We start from the raw sequence: 26,464 nt of genomic DNA on the forward strand, positions 1-26,464 counted from the left end.
TACAATTTGATGGATTCTTCTTTAAGAATCAAGATTATAACTAGAAAATTGCTTGGTCTAACTTGAGGTAAAGCTGCCTCTGTATTTCACTACTGACATGATCCCATAGCTTCTTTGCTGGCTTCTTTAATTTCTGATTACTCTACATATATGTGAGCTAGAGTAGGGTTATAGGGAAAGAGTAGGCATCAGTGTATTGCATGGTGGTACATCTTCTTGCACCCCAAATTTTGGGGTACAAATTTACCCAAACATTAGGAGATTGTTATTATTATTACTATTATATATGTACAGATACACCTCTGAGTCCAGCACCTGGACACACTATGTATTCCATAACCATTAGTCAAAGGGGGACTGTCCAATCTGTACAACAATGGAAACTTTGGGCATAATATTTGTGGGCTAGCTATATTCACATCCTGAGATCTTTTGACAGTTTTGAACTAGTTGTTATACATCTGCTTTACACAGGTGTGTTTTCAACATTTATGTACATTCATCTAAAATTCTCTTTTGAGATGATGAACAGTGTCTGAATTTAGCACTGTCACTCACAGTATGTTGGGTTCAGTTCCGTTTGGAACAAAACAAGGGAGACTTTTATTGGAGGCATTCTTTGTAATTGTCACTGCTTAGTGATTTTGTGATTTTGTATCCTGTATCTGCAAGGACAGCTCAGAACTTATGTCAGGTAATGGAAACCCTTAGGCATATTTGGAACAAGCTGAATGTGTCTGAATGGTATCTTTAGAAAAGAAATGGGTGGAATCACTTAAAATTCTTGCTTGTGAAAAAAAAAGGAAAAGAGGGAGGCTTTCCTGAGCGTTCTTGCAGAATAATGTTGAAACTTGCAGCTATTCTGAGTGCCCAGGAGTGTTTGTGGAGGATGTCAGCTCCCAGCCTCCAGATGGGCAATTCTGAGACCCCTTTTGACCTCCTGCCCGCTTCATTGCTGGCTGCAAGGTTTTCAATAGAGAATCCCACTGACAGCTTTTCGTCTATTTAGACTATTTCATTCTGCTATTGGGGAACGTCTAGGAAACTTCTCTGCTCATGATCGCAGTTAACAAGAGGGGAATTTTAAGGGCTAAGGACCCTGGTATGTGTAATTTATTTGCAATGATTCAGGTGCTCTTTTTTCCCTCTTAAAGTGTCCTGTAAAATGTATCACTGAGTATAGTAATGATTCACATTCAAACCAGAAGAAAGGGCTTTACCCTCTTGCCTTTATCTCTTTAAATGATAGGATCATGATGGGGATGAGAATATGAAAGTTCAGACTGCTCTAAAATAGATCTTTTCAGAGATTTTGATGCAAAATAGTGTTCTTTAACCAGAGATATGAACCTTTCACTAATATGTAACTTGTACAATATCAGTTACTTCTCTTAAAATTGACGGTAGTAGAAGAGGGAAAAACTGCTCAGATTCTCTCCTTCCAGATGTTCATTTGTTATCTGCTCATGAGGTTACTCTTAGATGGTCTTTAGGTAAAGTTCAGTGGGGTGGGAGCTGGACTTGGAAATATGCCCAGGGTGACAAAAAGAGTAGGAATATGGGGGCCTTTTGGATTAGAAAAATAAGGGTAATTAACTAACAGTAATAATGTATTTATAGATTTCTTTATCCATTCCATGTCAGTTTAAAAAACCAAAGAACTTTGTACTAGACACAGAGATAAAACCAAAATGCCTGCATATCCCTCGCTGTGGCACAAGTAGCATCTGGGAAAATCTACATGAAACTAGAACCTTCTGGTTATGTTTTGACACTGGTCACATTTTTTATGTTTATTAGAGCTAATTTGTTAATAAAACCAAAACATAGTCCTTCTCTCTTTTTGCCTAATAATTTTGTTTCAGAAAAAAAAAATTCTCTTTTTCCAAGAACTGGTATCCCCTCAAAATTGTTTGAATGCCTTTTTTTTCTGGTTCATTAAGTTACTATAACAGGAAAAACTATTGCATTTTTGTTCTTTTTGAAATATAGGCTAATTAATTCATTGTACTTTCCCTGGAAATATATCTAGCAAAATACCACACTTTGATATTACTTTTGATGCAACAATAATGATGCAACACACAACACACTTTGATACCGGAGAAGGCAATGGCACCCCACTCCAGTGCTCCTGCCTGGAGAATCCCATGGACGGAGGAGCCTGGTGGGCTGCGGTCCACGGGGTCGCTAGGAGTCGGACACGACTGAGCGACTTCACTTTCACTTTTCACTTTCATGCACTGGAGAAGGCGATGGCCCCCACTCCAGTGCTCTTGCCTGGAAAATCCATGGACAGAGGAGCATGGTGGGCTGCAGTCCATGGGGTCACTAGGAGTCAGACACGACTGAGCGACTTCACTTTCACTTTTCACTTTCATGCATTGGAGAAGGCGATGGCCCCCACTCCAGTACTCTTGCCTGGAGAATCCCAGGGACGGGGGAGCCTGGTGGGCCACCGTCTATGGGGTCGCACAGAGTCGGACACGACTGAAGCGACTTAGCAGCAGTAGTAGCAGTACACTTTGATACTACTTTTCACATGACCATTGTAACTCACACAGTTCACTTTAGAACAAGTATATCCCTTATAATCTTAGTAGTTGTATAATGACATATTTGACAATATTGTTTATACACAATGAAATTGATGAAGTTATATCTTTGAGTTGTATGCCTTTCAGTAATTGTATCATATATTGTACGAGTGTATTATTAAGTCATATATTGACCAGACAATAAGTCAGTTAAGAAGATCCTTTAACAAGTTTATACAGTGTGTAGTTCCTTGGCAGATCATATTTATTAAGCTCATTGTTAAGCAATTCATATTTGAGATTTCATTTAACCCTGAAAACAACCCTATGGGACAGGTTCACATTTTGTTTATGTCTTCAAGACATTTAAGTGACTTGCCACCAGGGACACAGGTTTTACGAGAAAGAGGAATGATATGAACCCACTTGCTCCAGCTTCAAAACTAGCACCACCAAACACTGATGTGGACCCTCTTTCTAAAACATAATTTATAAAGAAGAACAATGGATCTTGGCTTACCTCTTGAATGGAGAAAGTAGATCAGTTCCTACAACTATAGAGAGAGATGTATTTTCTCTCAAAATTCTCAAAAATAGTTACTATCATAAGACTAAGCAAGATATTGACCTTAAAGAATTGTATTTCTGTTTTACTCAAAGGCAAGTACATGTCCACGCATCAACTCAAATTATACACAAACTCCGCTTGTTTAACTGACTGTAATATAAAGACCAGGGGTGGAGCTCATTGAGGTAAAATATGTATTGATATTTTACAAACTGTTCAGTTCAGTCGCTCAGTCGTGTCCGACTCTTGCATGAATCGCAGCATGCCAGGCTTCCCTGTCGATCACCAACTCCCGGAGTCTACTCTAACTCATGTTCATTGAGTCGGTGATGCCAGCCAGCCATCTCATCCTCTGTCGTCCCCTTCTCCTCCTGCCCCCAATCCCTCCCAGCATCAGGGTCTTTTCCAATGAGTCAACTCTTCGCATGCGGTGGCAAAGTATTGGAGTTTCAGCTTCAGCATCAGTCCTTCCAGTGAATACCCAATACTGATCTCCTTTAGGATGGACTGGTAGGACCTCCTTGCAGTCCAAGGGACTCTCAAGAGTCTTCTCCAACACCACAGTTCAAAAGCATCAATTCTTTGGTACGCAGCTTCCTTCACAGACCAACTCTTACATCCATACATGACCACTGGAAAAACCATAACCTTGACTAGATGAACCTTTCTTGGCAAAGAAGTATCTCTGCTTTTGAATATGCTATCTAGGTTTGTCATACCTTTCCTTCCAAGGAACAAGCGTCTTTTAATTTCATGGCTGCAATCACCATCTGCAGTGATTTTGGAGCCTAAAAAAATAAAGTCAGACACTGTTTCTACTGTTTCCCCATCTATTTTCCATGAAGTGATGGGACCAGATGCCATGATCTTCTGAATGTCGAGTTTTAAGCCAACTTTTTCACTCTCCACTTTCACTTTCATCAAGAGGCTTTTTAGTTCCTCTTCACTTTCTGCCATAAGGGTGATGTCATCTGCATATCTGAGGTTATTGATATTTCTCCTGGCAATCATGATTCCAGCTTGTGCTTCTTCCAGCCCAGCATTTCTCATGATGTACTCTGCATATAAGTTAAATAAACAGGGTGACAATATATAGCCTTGAGGTACTCCTTTTCCTGTTTGAAACCAGTCTGTTGTTCCATGTCCAGTTTTAACTGTTGCTTCCTGACCTGCATATAGGTTTCTCAAGAGGCAGGTCAGGTGGTCTGGTATTCCCATCTCTTTCAGAATTTTCCACAGTTTATTGTGATCCACACAGTCAAAGGCTTTGACATAGTCAATAAAGCAGAAATAGATGTTTTTCTGGAACTCTCTTGCTTTTTCAATGATCCAACTGATGTTGGCAATTTGATGTTTGGTTCCTCTGCCTTTTCTAAAACCAGCTTGAACATCTGGAAGTTTACGGTTCACGTATTGCTGAAGCCTGGCTTAGAGAATTACTTTTGAGCATTACTTTACTAGCATGTGAGATGATTGCAATTGTGTGGTAGTTTGAGCATTCTTTAGCATTGCCTTTCTTTGGGATTGGAATGAAAACTGACCTTTTCCAGTCCTGTGGCCACTGCTGAGTTTTCCAAATTTGCTGGCATATTGAGTGCAGCACTTTCACAGCATCATCTTTCAGGATTTGAAATAGCTCAACTGGAATTCCATCACCTCCACTAGCTTTGCTCATAGTGGTGTTTTCTAAGGCCCACTTGACTTCACATTCCAGGATGTCTGACTCTAGGTGAGTGATCACACCATCGTGATTATCTGGGTCGTGAAGATCTTTTTTGTACAGTTCTTCTGTGTATTGTTGCCACCTCTTCTTAATATCTTCTGCTTCTGTTAGGTCCATACCATTTCACTTTCATCAAGAGGCTTTATCGAGCCCATCTTTGCATGAGATGTTCCCTTGGTATGTCTAATTTTCTTGAAGAGATCTCTAGTCTTTCCCATTCTGTTGTTTTCCTCTATTTCTTTGCATTGATCGCTGAGGAAGCTTTCTTATCTCTCCTTGCTATTCTTTGGAACTCTGCATTCAAATGGGAGTATCTTTCCTTTTGTCCTTTGCTTTTTGCTTTTCTTCTTTGTACAGCTATTTGTAAGACCTCTTCAGACAGCCATTTTGCTTATTTGCATTTCTTTTCTATGGGAATGGTCTTGATCCCTGTCTCCTGGACAATGTCACGAAACTCTGTCCATAGTTCATCAGGCATTCTGTCTATCAGATCTAGTCCCTTAAATCTATTTCTCACTTCCACTGTATAATCACAGGGGATTTGATTTAGGTCATACCGAATGGTCTAATGGTTTTCCCTACTTTCTTCAATTTAAGTCTGAATTTGGCAATGAGTTCATGATCTGAGCCACAGTCAGCTCCTGGTCTTATTTTTGCTGATTGTATAGAGCTTCTCCATCGTTGGCTGCAAAGAATATAATCAATCTGATTTTGTTGTTGACCATCTGGTGATGTCCATGTGTAGAGTCTTCTCTTGTGTTGTTGGAAGAGGGTGTTTGCTATGACCAGTGTGTTCTCTTGGCAAAACTCTATTAGCCTTTGTCCTGCTTCATTCTGTATTCCAAGGCCAAATTTGCCTGTTACTTTAGGTGTTTCTTGACTTCCTGCTTCTGCATTCCAGTCCCCTATAATGAAAAGGACATCTTTTTTGGGTGTTTATTAGTTCTAAAAAGGTCTTGTAGGTCTTCACAGAATCATTCAACTTCAGCTCTTCAGCGTTACTGGTTGGGGCATAGACTTGGATTACCGTGATATTGAACGGTTTGCCTTGGAAACACACAGAGATCACTCTGTCGTTTTTGAGATTGCATCCATGTACTGCATTTCTGACTCTTTTGTTGACCATGATGGCTACTCCATTTCTTCTGAAGGATTCCTGCCCGCAGTAGTAGATATAATGGTCATCTGAGTTTAATTCACCCATTCCAGTCCATTTAATTTGCTGATTCCTAGGATGTCGACGTTCACTCTTGCCATCTCCTGTTTGACCACTTCCAATTTGCCTTGATTCATGGACTTAACATTCCAGGGTCCTATGCAATATTGCTCTTTATAGCATCAGACCTTGCTTCTATCACCAGTCACATCCACAGCTGGGTGTTGTTTTTGCTTTGGCTCCATCCCTTCATTCTTTCTGGAGTTATTTCTCCACTGATCTCCTGTAGCATATTGGGCACCTACTGACCTGGGGAGTTCCTCTTTCAGTGTCCTATCGTTTTGCCTTTTCATACTGTTCATGGGGTTCTCAAGGCAAGAATACTGACGTGGTTTGCCATTCCCTTCTCCAGTGGACCACAATCTGTCAGACCTTTCCATCATGACCCATCCGTCTTGGGTGGCCCCACACGGCATGGCTTAGTTTCATTGAGTTAGACAAGGCTGTGGTCCATGTGATCAGATTGGCTAGTTTTCTGTGATTAAGGTTTCAGTGTGTCTGCCCTCTGATGCCCTCTCAACACCTACTGTCTTACTTGGGTTTCTCTTACCTTGGACGTCGGGTATCTCTTCACGGCTGCTCCAGCAAATAGCAGCCTCTGCTCCTTACCTTGGACGAGGGATATCTCCTCACAACTGCCCCTCCTGACCTCGGGCGTGCGGTAGCTCCTCTTGGCCACCGCCCCTGACCTCGGATGCGGGGTAGCTCTTCTTGGCTGTTCTTGCGCCGTCACAGCCTGGTGCTCTCAGTTGCTGCCCCTGACCTTGGGTGAGGGGTAGCTCCTCTCAGCCATGCTTTTTACAAACTGACAACCTTGTCATTTCCGTTGAGGTTCAGTTACATCTGGTTAAGCCTCTAGTTTCAGATCCACAAACTTTTTATCTTCCAGTAGCTTTTTAAGCAGAGGAAGTTATTTTTTCTACATTCATAATGAATATAAACAACTCTACCTATTAATTTTTTCGTCTAACCAATGCTATTGAAAGTAATAGTTAATCGGAATTTTACGAAAGTCACGAAGTCCATAGGGTTTGTTTTTAGTCAGCTTTCTATACACCCATTCTCAGACATTATGACTTGATCATAAATGTCAAGAGCCAGAGGAATTACTGTGTTGGTTGTCCTGCAGACCAGTATTTAAATTTACTTTGCATCTCGGATCCAGCTTAGTTTCTGTCAGCACTAAACCAGAAGCATAAGTGGCGCTAGTGGGTAAAGAACCCGCCAGCCGATACAGGAGACATCAGAGGCTGGAGTTCCATCCCTGGGTCAGGAAGATCCCCTGGAGGAGGCTATGGCAACCCACTCTAGAATTCCTGCCTGGAGAACCCCATGGACTGAGGAGCCTGGTGGGCTACAGTCCACAGGGTCACAAAAAGTCAGACACAACTGAAGCGACTGAGCATGCACACAGAAGCCCAGAGATACATCCATTTTGCATCCAATGGACTAGATCCCAAAAAGGCAGAGAAATGTATGCCCAGCTCCTGACCTGTTGCAGGTCCTTCTCTCACCAACTAGTAGGTTAACAAAAGGCTACTCCAGCCTCTTTTGATTCTAGCTCCAAATTCCTCTCCCTTTTAAATGCAGAGTAGGTGAGCAATTTATTTTGTTGCCATGAACAGTCAGAGCCCGTGCTCTCAGGGTCTTGGAATCCTCAAACAATTTTTTTTTCTTTTTAAATTTATTTATTTTTAGTTGGAGGATAATTGCTCTACCCTGTTATGTTGGATTCTGGCATACATCCACATGAATCAACCATAGATATGTCGACTAAAAAAGTTGCCCAACTTGAGAGTTGCGAAGTAAGTTTGATTTGAGGCAAAATGAGGACTGCAGCCCTGGAGATAGGGCTTCGAGTAGCTTAGAGAGACTGCTCCAAAGAGGCAGCGGGGGATCTCGGTGAAGGAGGTCAGTGCAATCATGTGCTTACTTTACAAAAGGTTTTCTGCTAGTCATGAGGAGCTGACGTCACCATGAAGGAATTTAGTGCTTTTCTAGATAGGAAGAGATTCGCAGATCGGGATCCTGAAATCAGTTCCCGAAAATATCCAACTATCTAATAAAGACCTGCTCCATCAGATTCCCTGGAGCACAGAGTGCCTCATCCACCCTGAAGTCCCTCAGAGGGTGTTGAAGGTCGGCAGCTGCAGCAGCACAGGGTTCGGTTCAGTCTGTACAGAGGCAGGTACGAATGCCCTTGTTGTTCAGTTGCTGGCAGTGCTCTTGGCAAGGCCCGTTTCTAGTGGCCAGGTAGACACATGTCCCCTCCCTCATGAGCCTCCCTCCCCGCCCACCCCATCCCACCCCTTGAGGCTGTCACAGAGCACCAAGCTGAGCTCCTTGCATCATACAGCAAATTCCCATTAGCTGTCTCGTTTACACGTGGTAACCTGTATGTTTCAGCGCCATGCTCTCAATTCGTCCCACCCTCTCCTTCCACCACTGTGTCCATAAGTCTGTCCTCTTTGTGTCTCTTTTCTTGCCCTGCAAATAGTACCATTTTTCTATATTCCATATATGTGTAATATATATATATGGAACAAATATATATATGAAATGTATATAATATAAAACAAATATGATACTTGTTTTTTCTTTCTGAATCACATCACTGTGATCACAGGCTCTAGGTTCATTCAGTTCTAGTGAGGTGGATGAACCTAGAGCCTGTTATACAGAGGGGAGTAATGCAGAAAGGAACTTTTAAAAGTCTGTTTCTCCATGCAGACAGGTACCTCCCATGAGGAATTCTGTCCCCTGTTAACTTTTCAGTCTCCTATACATCATCATCATCATTAAAGTTTTATGAAACCTGTCATGAATGTACAACTGCTGCTTTACTTGGATGTATTTCTAAATTATTCATTGATGATGATGCCAGTTTCATGATAATAGCTAATTCATTTGGTAAATATAGTTTATTCTCAATAAATGCAGATAAAGCTCAGAATACTAGATCCATTAAATGGTGAAGCCTCATTTTTCTTGCAATGAGTGATGTTGTATTACTTGCATTTTCCTTGCATTTAATTTAATTGCCCAGCCACTTGTTTCCTGAATTAAAAGGGTTGCATATATTCTGCCTCGTCATGGAAAGGCAAGGAAGAAAACCACATCCTACTCCGGGATGATGTTTAGATAATTGTAGTCCCAGAATTTAAAGACACGTGTACCCCAATGTTCATCGCAGCACTGTTTACAATAGCCAAGACATGGAAGCAACCTAGATATCCATTGGCAGATGAATGGATAAGAAAGCTGTGGTACATATACACGTTGGAATATTACTCAGCCTTTAAAAAGAATGCATTTGAATCAGTTCTAATGAGGTGGATGAAACTGGAGCCTATTATACAGAGTGAGGTAAGTCAGAAAGAAAAACACCAATACAGTGTATTAACGCACATATATGGAATTTATAAAGATGGTAACGATGACCCTATATGCGAGATAGCAAAAGAGATACAGATGTAAAGAACAGACTTTTGGACTCTGTGGGAGAAGATGAGGGTGGGATGATTTGAGAGAATAGCATTGAAACATGTATATTATCATATATGAAATAGATCACCAGTCCAGGTTTGATGCATGAGACAGGGTGCTCAAAGCTGGTGCACTGGGATGACCCTGAGGGATGGGATGGGGAGGGAGGTGGGAGGGGGGTTCAGGATGGGGGACACATGTACACTCATGGCTGATTCATGTCAATGTATGGCAAAAACCACTACAATATTGTAGAGTAATTAGCCTCCAATTAAATAAATTTAAAAAAGAAAAGAATTTTAAAAACTGAAAAGAACAGTACAAAATTAAAAAAAATAAAAATTCTTTAAACAGTGGATTATATGGCAAAAGTGTATAAGCTCTTTTCATTCTTCCCTGGTGCAAACTGAGTGAACTTTCACTGATTCTTTGCACATGCCTCCCAGTTTTAATCCCCAAGAGACTATCTGCTGCTGCTAAGTCGCTTCAGTCGTGTCCGACTCTGTGCGACCCCAGAGACAGCAGCCCACCAGGGCCCCCGTCCCTGGGATTCTCCAGGCAAAAACACTGGAGTGGGTTGCCATTTCCTTCTCCAATGCGTGAAAATGAAAAGTGAAAGTGAAGTCGCTAGGAGAGTGAAGTCGCTCTGTCGTGTCTGACTCTTAGCGACCCCATGGACTGCAGCCTACCAGGCTCCTCCGTCCACAGGATTCTCCAGGCAAGAGCACTGGAGTGGGTGCCATTGCCTTCTCTGAGGAGACTATTCACATTAGGCTTAAGAAGGTTCTCTTTGTAAACAACCTAAAATGACAGACAGCAGGGTATAGTTTTGCTTCATTTGATTGGTTAATTCATTTTTATCTCCCCTGTGTATAGAGTTCATCAGCTTCCATTTTCCTTATTTCTTATTCACTGCTCTCTCCATCTAAATTCCTGAAGTTCACAGCTAAGCAGAAAAATTAATTTGAGCTACTGACATAGGAACTAAAGTGGACTATGTATCAAATAATTGATTAACAAAACAAATATAAGATCATCTAATTAGGTTATATATGAAAAGCACTTCCCACTCATTCCCTGTCAAGTTCAGGAAAAGTGGGAGATGTGAGATTTGTTCAGTCCAGGTCCATTTCAAGCTATTGTTGCCCTATATGTATTGCATTATTGATAGTTTTTTGTTTCAATGATTCATATTAATGTAAATAAATTGGAATCACACAGTCAGAATGAAAAGAGAAAGAAACACAACATTAAGATACAGTTGCAGTCTCGTAGGGGCTTCTCCAGTGGCTCAGCAGTAAAAAACCTGCTCGCCAGTGCAGGAGAGGCACAGGGGATGTGGGTTGGATCCCTGGGTCAGGAAGATCCCCTGGAGGAGGGCATGGCAACTCACTCTAGTATTCTTGCCTGGAGAATCCCTTGGAGAGAGGAGCCTGGCGGGCTACAGTCCACGGGCCGCAAAGAATCGGGATATGGCTGAGCAGCTAAACATGCACGCACAGTGTGGTATTAACAGAATGCCCAAGCGGAACACTGACAGCTCCAAGTGATGGTGAGTGTCTGGAGCGACAGAAACTCTCATTCAAATGCAGAATGATACAGACACTTTGGAAGACAATTTGGTGGTTTCTTACAAAGATAAACATCTTCTCACTGTCCAACACAGCAACAGCTCTCCTTGGTATTTACCCAAAGAAGTTGAAAATTTATGTCCGCACAGAAATTCACACACAGATAACAGCTTTTACAGCAACTTTCCTCCTAATTGCCAAAACTCAAAAGCAACCAACGTGTCTTTTAGTAGGTGAGTAGATCAATACGTTACATCTAGATGGTGAAATACTATTCATTACTAAAAAGAAATGAGCTGTCAAGCTATGGGGGAATCTTAAATGCGTGGACTGGGTGAAAGAAGCCAGTCTGAAAAAAGGCTACTTACTGGGTGATCCCAACTTTATGACATTCAGGAAAAGGCAAAACCATGGACACCATAAAAAGATCAGCGATTTCTCCAGGGGTTGGGGAGAAGGGGTGATGAGGGGAGGGATGAGCAGGCAGAGCAAAGAGGACTTTTAGGGCAGTGGAATTATTCTGTGTGATACTGTAATGGTAGACACGTGTTGTTATACTTTTGTCAAGACCTATGCAACACCCAAGAGTGAACCCTAATGTAAAGTCTGTGCGTCGGGTGATAATGGTGTGTCCGTGTAGGCTCACAGGTTGTAACAGATGTGTGGCTCTTGGGGGGATGGTGATAACAGAGGAGGCTGTGCCCGTATAAGGACCGTGGTATATGGAAAACCTCTGTTCTTTCTGCCGGATTTTGTTGTGAACTGAAAACTGCTCTAAAAATATAGCATCTTTCTAAAAATATTTTTTAAAAAGAGAAGGAAACCAATATATGATAAGCACTGTAGCATTCTTTCATTCATCTGATAAATATTGATTGGCTCACTACCATATGACCGGCATCCTTCTAGTGGATTTGATATTCTTATATCTCATGCAGATTGGATATAATATTATGTAGTATTTTGTTGACTTTGTTTCAGTAATATTAAACCTGGATTCCCTTTAAGATTTGACTTGTGAGGAATTCTGCGTGATGATGAAGGGAGAAAGATGAAAGGATACTTTGGTCTCAAACGATACTGAGTGGACCCAAACCAGGGCCTCACCTATTGGAGGTGAAGTGACTGATGGGGAGAATTAAAGAAAAATAGATCTCTGGCCATTTAGTGAGAGAGGAGGTAAAGGTGCCTTTTCAAAGAAGAGACTTTCCCCTGATCATCTTTTGGAAAGAGCTGGACTGTCTTGATGTTTGCAGTGGGTTTGTTTGGAGCCTTATGAGAGTTTAAGGTTGGAAACAAGAAGCTAGAGGAATCAGATGCCAGGACAAGTGGAAGGGAGAGAGGACACAGGAGAAAAGCAGAAGGGAAGTGAAGAAGGCAGCCTGCAGATCCATCCACCCCACCCAGAGGTCCTGCAGGGAATGAAGACCCTGCAAGAAAATTGGAAGTCTGCCCCGTGGCTCCTTTTCTGGTCCTGCTGGGAGCGGAGTGGATCTGGGAGGAGGCAGAACCAAGTACCATCACATTTCACACGTGTGAACGTTATCCCTGCCTGATGTCTGTCTTCAGAAAGCTGAAGTAGGGTTCTCCCTTATTAGATAATATTCAACCCCGAGAAAAGTTTGTTGTTGTTGTTGTTGTTGATTTTTAGTATTTGTGATCCAGTGACCCTCAAAATAAGAGCAAATGAAAAAGTTTATCATCTTACTTGTGTTGCTCTAATTAGATTAAAATAGAATTGAAGATTTCATTATACATTTGGGTATATGGCATTAATTAGGGTCACACTGAAAACATCATTGTCTCATGATACCATTAAGAAATGATATTGCCGTCACTTTGAATTCATTTTCCCTTTTAAATCTTTAGAAGAATGTTTTAATAGCTTAATTCATGAAGTTATATGAATGGGAAATAAGGAATCTTAACTATAATATACAGACTAACTAAGGTAGAGAGAAAGATAGGTTTACTATTACTGTTTACTTTATACATAAGCATTCAGTGAACTGTATGAATGGCTCTATTACCTCTTTTACAATAGCTTCATCATTATTAAAATAGTTAAACCTAGATAATTTGTAAAGTACACACATTCAAAGACACACACATCAATAAAATGACATTCCTAGTTTAACCTTTTCATACAAATGGGAATAAATGGGTGTTTTAAAGCTCAGATGTATGTATGGGACATACGTATATAGTGATAGATTTCATCTCTTTTTAAATCTAAAAATATTTATCAGATAAATGAAAAGCCAAGCAGGACCAGGGTAAAACTATAAGTTGGGGAAAGTTGTTCTTTGAAACTTTCTTAGTTTATTCTGTTGACCCAGTGATCCTTTTAGCCATTTCTCCCCATGCTGGCACCGCCGCAGACTGTAGGGCACCTCAGGGACTTAGGTACCTGTCTCTGCAGCCCTGGCCCCTCTGAGGCAGAGGCGGGGTGGCGGCGGAGGGTGGCGGGTGTGTGGTCGGCTCCTCTGTCCTCGGTCCTGATCTAACTGGCAGTGTAATCCCACACTCGTGTTTTCTAAATTAGGAACTTCAAGCCCGTGGATTCTGGGAGGATTTCAGCTTTCTCTGTTTCCAGTTGGTTGATGGATAAAAACAACTCCTCCAGGCATATCATGAGATGGTCCACCTTGTGTGTGAGATGCATGCATTCATTTTTTGTAAACGGGTTTCGAAAGAGATGCATTGGCCCCTTGGAGACATTCTGAGATGTTCACAAGCGTTTTTGTTTGTTTGTTTTTTCTTCCTTCAAGGAAGAATATTATTCCCTTTTTAAAAGCTGATATCAGCTCACCTGACAAAGAAATGTGCTGTAACAAGTAATACATGCTCCCCCCGCCATTTATTCAGATACTTACCAAGTTTCTATTATGTGCCTGGCATTGCACTTTGCCTAGGGATGGGGATCCATCAGTGAACAAAGCAAAGATACTTGCCTTCCAAGAATGTACATTCTAGCAGAAGACAGACAATCACAAGAAACATTATAAAGAAGTTAGGGCCCAGCAGGACTATGAAAGATTCTGTAATAGATTAAGGTGAAAAAAGCCTGTTAGGTTAGGGAGGTGGTGTGGTGCACATGGCAATTTTAAATAGTGTGGTTGTGGTTGGAGTAGCCTTGTAGACAGCATGGCATTTGAGAAGCTTTGAACGAGTCCAGGGATCTAGCTCTGTGTCCCTGCTCACCTGTGGGATTAATGAGTTTTTTTATAATCAGAAAACTAAGTAGGAGGACTTCCCTGGTGGTCCAGTGGCTAAGACTCCATGCTTCCACTGCAGGGGACATGAGTTTGCTCACTGGTCAGGAAACTAAGGCCCCCACATACTGCTTGGTGCAGCCAAAAATTAAAAAAAGAAAGCCAAATAGGAAAGATGCCAGATTATATCCATTCATGCCAAATTAGAACTCTTCAACCCTTAAGGGATATTGAAGTTAAAAAAGAAAAGAATTTCAGTGAGTTGTATGTATTCTTTTTACAAATGCAGCAATATTCAAATATACCTCTGCCAATGAAAACTTCATGAAATGGTCTGTATGTTAACTAGACAGTTTGTTTGCAGTTCAAATTTTAAAATGGGTCTAGAAATTAGACAAGGGGCTTCCCAGGTGGCGATAGTGGTAAAGAACCCACCTGCCAATACAGGAGACATAAAAGACGCGGGTTCAGTCCCTGGGTTCGGAAGATCCCCTGGAGGAAGGAGGGGCAACCCACTCGAGTATTCTTGCCTGGAGAATCCCATGGACAGAGGAGCCTGGAGGGCTACAGTCCATGGGGTCGCAAAGAGCTGGACATGACTTAGAGACTTAGCAGCAGCAGCCAAGAGAAGACCCATCTAGAAACATTGCAAAGTTTTTTCTTCATTTGCTCATTAAAACATTTTCTTTGATTAGAAAACCACCCAGATTAAATGTTATTTTTTGTTATTAGGCAAATGCCCAAGTTGAGCAGAACATACCTTTAGTGTGTAGAACAAGTGTCATTGTGAGTGACTTTCTTATTTTCCAGGTCTTCTCAGATAAATAGCCTTGTATGACTTCTGCTTTCTCATTTGGCTTCTGGTTCCTTGGAAAGGTTGGGAGCATCTCCCTATTCCGCATAATTTTCACATTGTGTACATCAATCCTGCAGCCCTTTAAGACAGTGGTTACATTTCATAAGTCTTAGGAGTGAGATCCTTTTGCCCGTCTGTCTGCTTCATGCCCTGAGTATGTAGCATATTTTTATAGAGAGAACACCCATTAGGAGGTTAAAATCATCTTTTCAAAATTCTAAGACTTGAAAGGAAATGCATTTGAATTTTTATCAGAAGGATATGAAAATAAGTGAAAGCAATAGAATCTAAAGAGAAGAATAATTTGTTTTCTCTTCCCTTTGCCAAAGGCCTTCCGCTCAGTGCAGTGAATTGTAGCAATGACCTCATAGGAAAAACCCACTGGGTTTTAAGTAGTAAAACCTTCCTCTCTCCTTTGCTTCTCCAGATAAGGAGACAAGGGGGCATCCAGCTCCTGGTGGACTTGCTGGACCATCGGATGACTGAAGTCCACCGTAGTGCCTGTGGCGCCTTGAGAAACTTGGTGTACGGGAAGGCCAATGATGACAACAAAATCGCCCTGAAGAACTGTGGCGGGATCCCAGCCCTGGTGCGGCTGCTCCGCAAGACCACCGACTTGGAGATCCGGGAGCTGGTCACAGGTGAATTCTTAGTAACAGCATGGCTGATGCTCACGATAAATTTCCTATCATCCTGCATGGTAGCGATGTGCTAGCCAAGTGTTATGGTCCTGGCCTGTCCAAGGGCTAACCACACCAGTCATCGTGGGAATAAATATTTGCATGTTTGCAAATGACAGACTTAAGTAAAAGGGTATCAGATGTCATGCTGGTAGATGCATCATGTTAAATAATTAGCATCCAATAAACATAGCCCTCCTAAGATTTTTGACTGCCTTTCAATCTTTGTCACTTGGTTAAAAATTGACATCTTAAAATACCCTGAGTCATCATTAGAATGACTTTAATTCTAAGTGGTGAAAGGCCAAGGGGTTGAGTTATTGGTAATAAGGTATATAATACTGTGCTTAGCAGCAGAGAGATTATTGTCCTGAACAGTTAATTTCTTGAATAAAATATTGAAGCCCCCAATTTATATAATATTACAGGTTAAGCAGTTTTCTTTCTAAAGTGATCATGAGAGAAAGCCTTATCCATGAGCACAGGACTTTTGAGTTTCAAGAAATGAACATAATTGTGATAACTATATTACCTTATAAAGTCATAGGATTAATCCATAAGATTATGTAAAGCCTTTAACACATACCTTCATGGAATATGTATGGACATAGGAAACATTAGTCGTTTACTATTGCCTCTCACTTTTTTAATGTGAAGTTTTACTTGTTGAGGGGGTCTAAGGTTATTGGTAACCCCAGTATGGAATTTCAAATCACTCTTCTCATTATACTGAGTTGGCCAAAAAGTTCTTCCAGGTTTTTCTATATTGAGTTTTATGTATATTCTGTAAGATGTTACAGAAAAACTTGAACAAACTTTTTGGCCTACCCAGTATGTAATGTATATATGTTATGTATCCAGTATACATATTGCTATTGCTGTTCTTTGGGATATTTCATTTTTGTTCATATTTCGTTTCCTTTTCTTTGGATTTTTCTTTCTCTAAGTGGTAGATTGTCTGTGTGGGAAGAAAAAAAGTGTTGTGAAGTGTTGTCATGTTATGATAGCAGTGTTTCACGCTGAACTAACATGGGTGACGTGGTTGGGGAAGGACAAACTCCTGTTGCACATATGCACACATTTTTACTCCTTGAAGCAAGTATTTGTCAAGAGGATTGCAAGACTGATTCTCAAAAAAAGATCTTTTAAGTACCACAATTCCACTGACCTTCTGTCTTCATGCTAAAATTTCCCTGAAAAAAAAGAAAAGAAAATACATTACTGAAGCTAGAGTCCTAAATATTTGTTCATTCTTGGGTCAAGACTCCCAGCTTCAGCATATTGTCTTTAATTTAGCATCCTTTCCGATCATGGGCACGTCTCCTTTATGTTCTTAGCTAAATTAGACCTAGACTCTCAGATTTTTTTCCTTGTGATTTTTCTTTTCCTTTTTTTTTTTTTTTGTTTTTTCTTTCTCTAAGTGGAAGATCATCTTTGTAGGGAAAAAGATGTTGTGAAGGGTTGTTTTGTTATGACAGTAATCTTTCACACTGAACTAGCATGGGGTGACATGGTCGGGGAAGGACTAACTCCTGTTGCACATATTATGCACATATTATGATATGTAGGATGGTTTGGGATGAGTTAAAAACGGAAACTACAACCTGCCATTATAGTTATTAACACTTGTCTTTGTTTCTTTTTTAAAAGAATATTTATTTATCTGGCTGGTGTGCCAGGTCTTTCTTGTGGCATGGGTGTCTTTAGTTGCAGCATGTGGGATCTAGTTCCCTGACCACAGATTGAACTTGCATCCGCTGCAGTGGGAGGGCAGAGTCTTAGCCCCTGGACCACCAGGGAAGTCCCACCTGCCCTATTGTCATGAATTGTGTTTCAACTGGAAATGCCTGTAAGAGAAAGAACTCAGTGTGGATGCCTCTGGGCCTTAAGACCAAGCTAATGGATGTATGTTGCTGCTAAGTTGCTTCAGTCATGTGTCCGACTCTTTGAGACCCTATAGACTGTAGCCCACCAGGCTCCTCTGTCCGTGGGATTCTCCAGACAAGAATACTGGAGTGGGTTGCCATGCCCTCCTCCAGGGGATCTTCCTGACCCAAGGATCGAACCTGCGTCCCTTACATCTCCTGGACTGGCAGGCAGGTTCTTTACCACTAGCACCACCTGGGAAGCCCAATGGATGTATGAGGCCAACACAACCAAAGGAGCACCCTCCCGTGTACCCGCACTTTCCGTCCATGATTTGAAAAGAACTGGATTTTACTAATGTTTGAATTTGCTGCAACACAAATGCCTTATCTAGAGGCACTGTCTGTGGTGGCTTCACTCATTGCCAAAGAAACTCAGCTTCATGGAGAATGGTGAAGTGACTGATGGCTTCAATCAGAAAGGAGATGCAGCTGGTGGGTCCCCTGGGCCGTCCGCCACAGCACGCCCTGTGCTCCTTGGGATGCTTGAAGCTGCCATAAGGGACGTGACGGCTGGCTCCTCCCGAGTCTTCAACACTGCTTTTGAAGATGCTGGATGCCACCTACTGTGTGCCTCTGAGCAACATCCAGAATTTCTATGTGAGCCCCATTTGGAAACATCAAGGGCAGAGATATTCTTCAGAATGTCAGCACGTTTCCCTTCCTGGTGATGCTTTGGCTGTAAGAAAGACGGTGCATGTTTTACACAGAGAGAACAGATGCCTTATTCTGCCCCTTTTTTTGAGTAGAACAGAAGTTTGCACCCACTGTCATATCATAACCCACTATTTCTTCAGCAACATGAGTTGGTGGTCCAAACTGTCTCCTAGAAGAAATGCTGTATTCTCCATGACACTGTCCAAGCATCAGAGCCAAATGGATTCAGGATAACAGTGGTTGCTTCTAAAATAGATGTTTCTGTCTTCCCAGAGGTGAGCTTCCCAGATGATGCTACGGTTAAAGAACCCGCCTGTCAGTACAGGAGACATAAGAGATGTGCGTTCAATCCCTGGGTCAGGAAGATCCCTTGGAGAAGGGAAGGCAACCCACTGCAGTATTCTTGTCTGGAGAATCCCATGGACAGAGGAGCCTCACGGGCTACATACAGTCCATGGGGTCGCACAGAGTCAGACACGACTGAAGCGACTTAGCACGCACTCACATCTTTCCAGAGGCAGGGCCTTATTGTACCTGGCTGAACTTCAGGTTTGAGTTTCACCTTTTTCAAAGAAAAATGTGTTGTAGAAATAAATATTTGGACTTGCTGAAGCTTCTGGTTTCTGGAGTTGCTGTGATGGATACTACTGAAAAACAAGAAGCACTTGGCCAAGCTACCACTTGAGAAAAACATCTAGGAAAGCATCCCACATGGAAGGAATTGCCGCTACATCCAGTCTGTAGTAACAAAGCCTTTCTAAATGTCCACGCTGGCTGACACCTGAGGGCACCTGGAAGCCTGCAAGACTCCTTGAGCTCTATTTAGACAGAGCATCCAGAAGCAGATCAGGCCAAAGCTAACTCCACAGCCTGAAGCAAAAGTCAAATAAGGCACATAAATTCAGCTCCAAGAGGCTTAGAGACTCGTGTTCATCTTCAGCACCAGCCATGGTCAACTGCCAAAGTGAGCTGTGAAAGCTAGGGTTCTGTTGGCTCCTGCAGAGCTATGCAAATCCAGGATTTTAGTAGGCCAAATGCAGAGAGCTGACTCATTGGAAAAGCCCCCGATGCTGGGAAAGATTGAGGGCAGGAGAAGAAGGGAGGATGACATAGTTAGATAGCAGAGGATGACATAGTTAGATAGCATCACTGACTCTATAGACATGTGATTGAGCAAACCCAAGGAGATAGTGAAGGACAGGGAAGCCTGTTGTGCTGCAGTCCATGGGGTTGCAAAGAGTCGGACACAACTTAGTGACTGAACAACAAGAATCCGATTTAACTTCAGGGTCACCCAACCCTCCATTTCTCTTATGTGTTATTCTCTGCCTTCTGAGTCGTGTACCCAGCCTCTGTGCACAGTTGTTGAATAGATTATCAGACACAGAGTTTTGGGTGAGATAGAAGAGAATAGCATTATAGGTTTGCCAGGCAAAGGGGGACAAAGATGGCTCCCACCCTCAAAAACTCTGTGTCCTAACCTGGGAGGATTCCATGAGTTTTACAGCATAGGTTCAAGGGCAAAGTTGCTATTAAGATTTGGGTGTGTGTACTTCTTTAGAGACAGGTATTCTCTTGATGAGCTTCTCTGATTCCTTTAATTGGGTTCAGGTGGTTTTCTCTGGAATAAAGAATGCTGACATCGTTCATTTATTGGGGTTTTATTTCTTCATGGCAAATAAATGGGGAAACAGTGACAGACATTTTTGGGGGGTGCTCCAAAATCACTGCAGATGGTGACGGCAGCCATGAAATTAAAAGATGCTTGTTCCTTGGAAGAATAGCTATGTCCTAGACAGCATGTTAAAAAGCAGAGACATTACTTTGCCAACAAAGGTCTCTCTAGTCAAGGCTATGGTTTTTCCAACAGTCATGCTTGGATGTGAGAGTTGGACAATAAAAAATGCTGAGCGCAGAAGAATTGGTGCTTTTGAACTGTGGTGTTGGAGAAGACTCTTGAGCATTCCTTGGACTGCAGGGAGATCCAGCCAGTCCATCCTAACAGTCCTGGGTGTCATTGGAAGGAATGATGTTGAAGCTGAAACTCCAGTACTTTGGCCACCTGATGCAAAGAACGGACTCGTTTGAAAAGACCCTGATGCTGGGAAATTGAAGGCAGGAGAAGGGGAAGACAGAGGATGAGATGGTTGGATGGCATCACCGACTCAATGGACATGAGTCTGAGTAAACTCCAGGAGTTGGTGATGGATAGGGAGACTTGGCCTGCTGCAGTTCATGGTGTCGCAAAGAGTCAGACACTACTGAGCAACTGAACTGACTGACTAGTCCTCTAAAGAGCTCAGAAGATATTGTTATGTACATCCCTTGAGGTGGAAGGAGGACCCTGCCCCAAGGCTGCACTATTCTTTCTTGGCTTCCCCTCCCTTGTCTCTGCATGCCCTCCCTTCCCTGATTAGCAATTGTTTGAATTTGCCCTTCCAGACTCAGGAAGGTCATGGAGGCTGGAGTCTGTTCCCTACAAACAAGGAATGGAAGACACAGAAACACATCTGTGCCCAAAAGCCCTACAGGGTCCTGTTCAGGGTCAGTCTTTGCCCAAGTTTGATGAGCTTTTCACTCCAATAAGCTTTTCTGGGTGAGTCCAGGCCCTTCACTCATTCCTTAGTCACACATTTCTTAAATGCATGTGGATTTCTGGGGGTGTTGGGTGTGTGCCAAGCCTTGGATATCTGCATACACAGGCTTGGCAGTCAGCTGACCCACCACGCACAGCTTCTGCTGGTAGCCTTTGTGATGGATGGGGGCCCTGTTGTCAGTTGTCACACTCTGGCATCGCTAGCTGCTGATCTTTAAAAGAGATGTTCCTGGCAAATGTGTTGATGTTTTAGAAACTTAACTAGACAAGCAGAAAAAGAGACGATGGCTGGAAGAGTGGAGTAGAGAGTAATAAGTAAAAAGGATCATTTCACTTCCATCGTCACAAGGACCCTCCACAAAACCTTTTTGGAATGAGGTTAGATACTTGTGTGTGTCTGTGTGTGTGTGTGTGTGTGTGTGTGTGTGTGTGTCTGTGTGTGTGTGTCTGTGTGTGTCTGTGTGTGTGTCCATGCATCCTCCGTCATGCCCAACTCTTTGTGACCCCAACTGGACTGTAACCCTCCAGGCTCCTCAGTCCATGAAATTTTCTAGGCAGGAATACTGGAGTGGATTGCCATTTCCTCCTCCAGGATATCTTCCCGACCCAGGGATTGAACCCATGTCTCTTACATCTTCTGCATTAGCTGGCAGATTCTTTACCACCAAACAGCCTGGGAGCCCCCTAGACACTCATGCATGAATCAAAAAAAAAAAAAAAAAAAAACCCTGATTCAAATGTAACAACTGTGCCTGTTCAGTTCAGTTCAGTTCAGTCACTCAGTCATGTCTGACTCTGCAACACCCTGAATTACAGCACGGCAGGCCTTCCTGTCCATCACCAACTCCCAGAATTCACTCAAACTCATGTCCATCCAGTTGTTGATGCCACCCAGCCATCTCATCCTCTGTCGTCCCCTTTTCTCCTGCCCCCAATCCCTCCCAGCATCTTTTCCAGTGAGTCAACTCTCAGTCTTTTCCAATGAGTCAACTCTTCACATGAGGTGGCCAAAGTATTGGAGTTTCAGCTTTAGCATCAGTTCTTCCAGTGAACACCCAAGACTGATCTCCTTTAGAATGGACTGATTGGATCTCCTTGCAGTCCAAGGAACTCTCAAGAGTCTTCTCCAACACCACAGTTCAAAAGCATCAATTCTTCGGTGCTCAGCTTTCTTCACAGTCCAACTCTCACATCCATACATGACCACTGGAAAAACCATAGCCTTGACTAGATGGACATTTGTTGACAAAGTAATGTCTCTGCTTTTGAATATGCTATCTAGGTTGGTCATAGCTTTCCTTCCAAGGAGTAAGCGTCTTTTAATTTCATGGCTGCAATCACCATCTGCAGTGATTTTGAAGCCCCAAAATATAAAGTCTGACACTGTTTCCACTGTTTCCCCATCTATTTCCCATGAAGTGATGGGACCAGATGCCATGATCTTCATTTTCTGAGTGTTGAGCTCTAAGCCAACTTTTTCACTCTCCTCTTTCACTTTCATCAAGAGGGTTTTTAGTTCCTCTTCACTTTCTGCCATAAGGGTGGTGTCATCTGCATATCTGAGATTATTAATATTTCTCCCAGCAAACTTGATTCCAGCTTGTGCTTCCTCCAGCCCATCGTTTCTCATGATGTACTCTGCATATAAGTTAAATAAGCAGGGTGACAATATACAGCCTTGACGTACTCCTTTTCCTATTTGGAACCAGTTTGTTGTTCCATGTCCAGTTCTAACTGTTGCTTCCTGACCTGCATATAGGTAGGTTTCTCAAGAGGCAGGTCAGGTGGTCTGGTATTCCCGTCATTTCTTTTGTAATCCTTCAGCCCACCTAATTGTTCAGCAAGAAGCAAGGACATTCCAGGCCCCTCTAGCACACAGAGTTTTTTCTGTTGTATTTTCCTTCCTGCCTGTTGGTGATTTGGTGAAAACAGATGTGTATTGAAATAAAGGGAAGCGAGGGTGACGTATGCTTTGAATTCCTCTCTAGATATTTACAAACTAGGATGTTTTGTAAACAAATATTCGAAGGAACAATTTTAGTGATTAAAAAATAAATAAGTAAATAAAGCATGTTTGTAAACCAGACTTAGGGTCTATATCCAGAAGGATTGAGAGCACCAAATTATAAACAATGAAAGATAGAAGGAAAAAAAAATGATCTTGCAGAGCTTTAAATTCTTTACTGAGTATTCCTTTGGAAAGTGTTTGAACAATAATAAAATGTTAAAAATTGAGGTGGTTACATGCATTTACATTCAACCCATAACCATGCCTGTTAAAAAAAAAAAAAAAACAGCTGCCTGTTTGTACTACAGTATGTCTTCACAGCAGAATATATTTTACCACTGCTTGTTAGACCTTGCAATAAATAATTTTCTTCCTGTGCGATAATTACTATGAGATGATGATCAGAATTCATTTAAAGCCAGTTGAAGCGGATATATGCTAGCCGTTACTCGAAATGTTCCAAAGCAAATAAACTTTATTAGAGTGCTGCATGTCCTTTGGGCTTGACTAATACAATTTTTCTCTCTCTAAAGATGGGAATAATCAACCTAAATTTTGAAAGGCCCAACTAAAGATTTCAGAATGCTTTACAAATCATAATAAAGCAGTCTTTATTAAACCATAAAAATAAATAAGTTTTATTTCAGACAAAAGCAAGTGTCCTTAAGAGTTCTACTTCTCCAAGAGCAGAGTGTATTTTTTCATTTTATGCTTCATGTAGCCCAAGTAGTCTTTCCTTTTAATTAAGGTGACAGGCTTCAGTTTAACTATTTACTTACTAGCATTAGGTCAGTTGGTTTAATTCAGTCAGTCTCCAAAGGGCTCTAAAGTTGAGTTATATGCCCTCAAAATGTATATGTTGAGGTCCTAACCCGTAGAGCCTCAAATTGTGACTCAGATGTAATTAGTTATGTTAGGATGCTAAAGTAAGATGGGCCCCTAATCCGATGCAGCTGATGTCTTTATGGAAAAAGGAAACTTGGACATAGACACACACAGGGAGAATGCCTCATGAAGATGAAAGCAGAGCCTGGGTTGATACTTCTATGAGCCAAGGAACACCAGAGATGGCCAGCAAACCACCAGAAGCCAAGAGAGAGGCATGCACAGATTCTCCCTCAGAGCCTCAGAAGAAACCAACACTGCTGACACCTTGATCTTGGACTTCTAGCCTCTGAGATCATTAGTCAATAAGTTTCTGTTGTTTAAACTACTCAGTCTATGCTGCTTTGTGATGGCAGCCCCAGGAAACTAATGCAGACCCACCTCAACGCTCTTCATCTGTTCACAAATATGAGCAGATACTTGTAGGTCAGGTAGATAAAGCAATGCAAATTAATACAGAACCGTGTAGGCTTACTTAAAAGTATTGCTGTGTTTTAAATAAATAAGACTCTATTACCCTGATTTCTTAATGAATCTTTTCATTAAAAAAAATTTATTTATTTACTTGGCTGTGCTGAGTCGTAGTTTCAGCACACAGGATCTTCCATCTTTGTTGCTGCGTGGGGAATCTTTAGTTGCAGCATGGAAACACTTAGTTCTAGGATCTGTTTCTCTGACCAGGGATCAAGCCCAGGCCCCCTACATTGGGAGCATGGAGTCTTAGCCACTGAACCACCAGAGAAATAAACCCTGAGCCATCTTCTTAAAACAACTACTTGTAAAGAATTAGATGTGGCAAGGGTAATTGAGCAAATGCATTGTATTTTAATTTTTAAATTGAAGTAATAGATATGGTCAAAAAATAAAAAAATATAAAAATGCTTATAATGAAAGCAACAGTCCTCAACCTCATCTGTCTCCCTCCTAGTTCCCTCAGAAGCATTCAGCCTTAATTTTTGCTTCCTTTTGCATTGTTTTTTAGCCTTCTTGTGGTTATCCCGTGTCTTTAGATAATATGCTTGTCTCAATCTAAACAAATTATTATAGGCTTTTTATACTGACTTTCTATCATAATGGAAGGAGACTTTTTTCCTTTCTCATCACTCATGGCTTTTTCTCCTTCTTGCTAACATGATGACATCATGATCCTTGGTTCCTCTCCAGCTTCACTCAGTAACTTCAAAAGCAAACCTCTGTTTCTCCCAATCTAACACAGACACTACCTCTTATCACTCTTGTTTGTAAGATGAGGCTATTAGTATTCCTTTGTCTCCACCCTTCTCTTTCACAGCCTTTGTCATCATCTTTCCCATCTGTCCTAATTTGCTTCAGTCCTGTGTGACTCTTTGTGACCCTGTGGACTGTAGCCCACCAGGCTCTTCTGTCCATTGGATTCTTCAGGCAAGAATACTGAAGTGGGTTGCCATTTCCTTCTCCAGAGGATCTTTCCAGCCCAGGGATCAAACGCCTGTCTCTTACGTCTCCTGCACTGGCAGAAGGGTTCTTTACTACTAGCACTACCTGGGAAGCCCATACTTGACTTTATTGCCAAGACTGAATATAGTTACACTCTTTTCTATAAATGTAGTCAGTCTTCCAAAGTTTTATATAGCTTGATTCAAAAAGTTGAAAGCCAGATATCAGCCTTTGCCTTATGAGCAACCAGTGTGGTACCTGCAATCACATTTCTTTCCCCGTGGGTTCAAAGTGATGATCCTTGTCAGTGAAGTACATGGCTAGCATCATATGTGGATGGATCATCCATCAGTGGCAATGCCCACCAACTGAGCTTTGTCCATGATTTCAGTCATTATTAATTCCTTGGTTTTCTAAGGATCTCCCTATCAGAATCTTTTGTCTTTTGGGCAGATTTGGATAATTGCTCTCTAGTTCTGCTGTATAGCTGTCTTGGGTTGGAACTTCTATTCACTAGATCCTATAACCTCCTGTTTATTGGTTTACTGTCCTTTAAGCTCCATAAAGTCTTCCCCAATGACTCAGTAGTAAAGGATCTGCCTGCAGTGCAGGAGACATGGGAGATACCGTTTCAATCCCTGGGTCAGGAAGATCCTATGGAGGAGGAAATGGCAACACACTCCAGTATTCTTGCCTGGAGAATTCCATGGACAGAGGAGCCTGGTGGGCTACAGTCCAGGGGGTTGCAAAGAGTCAGACATGACTGAGCGCTTAAGTACAAGTTCCTTAAAAACTTGTGCTCAGGAGATGAAATCATGAAAACATCAGTACTAAATCCTCATACATGATTGATGTTTACTTGATATGGACAGATAGAAAATTATTTTTCTCAAAAATATTTTCTGTAATTTAATTCTATCCTTGATACTGTAAAAGTCTGTGATATATCTAGGTGTTGCTCCTTTGAAAACATTCTTTGGTATTGGACACTTCCAGTTTAAAGAGTGATGACCTTCAGTGCCAGAAAATTGTCTTGTTATTTTTCAAAAAATTCATTCGTGTTTTTCTTCTCTTTCTGGAATTATTTTGAGTCAGACTAATTGGATTTTTCCTCCCTCTTCAATA

At 41.7% G+C, this 26,464-nt stretch overlaps 1 protein-coding gene across 2 annotated transcripts in view; it reads left to right on the forward strand.

The window, feature by feature from the left end:
- Positions 1 to 26,464, forward strand: part of CTNND2 (catenin delta 2) — a 935,828-nt gene that overhangs the window by 658,000 nt on the left and 251,364 nt on the right. For both annotated transcript variants that reach the window (XM_068990784.1, XM_068990785.1), the window contains one exon: positions 15,600 to 15,813. In XM_068990784.1, coding sequence (XP_068846885.1) covers positions 15,600 to 15,813 — 214 coding nt within the window. The remainder of the gene's footprint in view (positions 1 to 15,599; positions 15,814 to 26,464) is intronic.

Source organism: Capricornis sumatraensis, chromosome 18 (assembly GCF_032405125.1).
Source record: "Capricornis sumatraensis isolate serow.1 chromosome 18, serow.2, whole genome shotgun sequence".
NCBI lineage: Eukaryota > Metazoa > Chordata > Mammalia > Artiodactyla > Bovidae > Capricornis > Capricornis sumatraensis.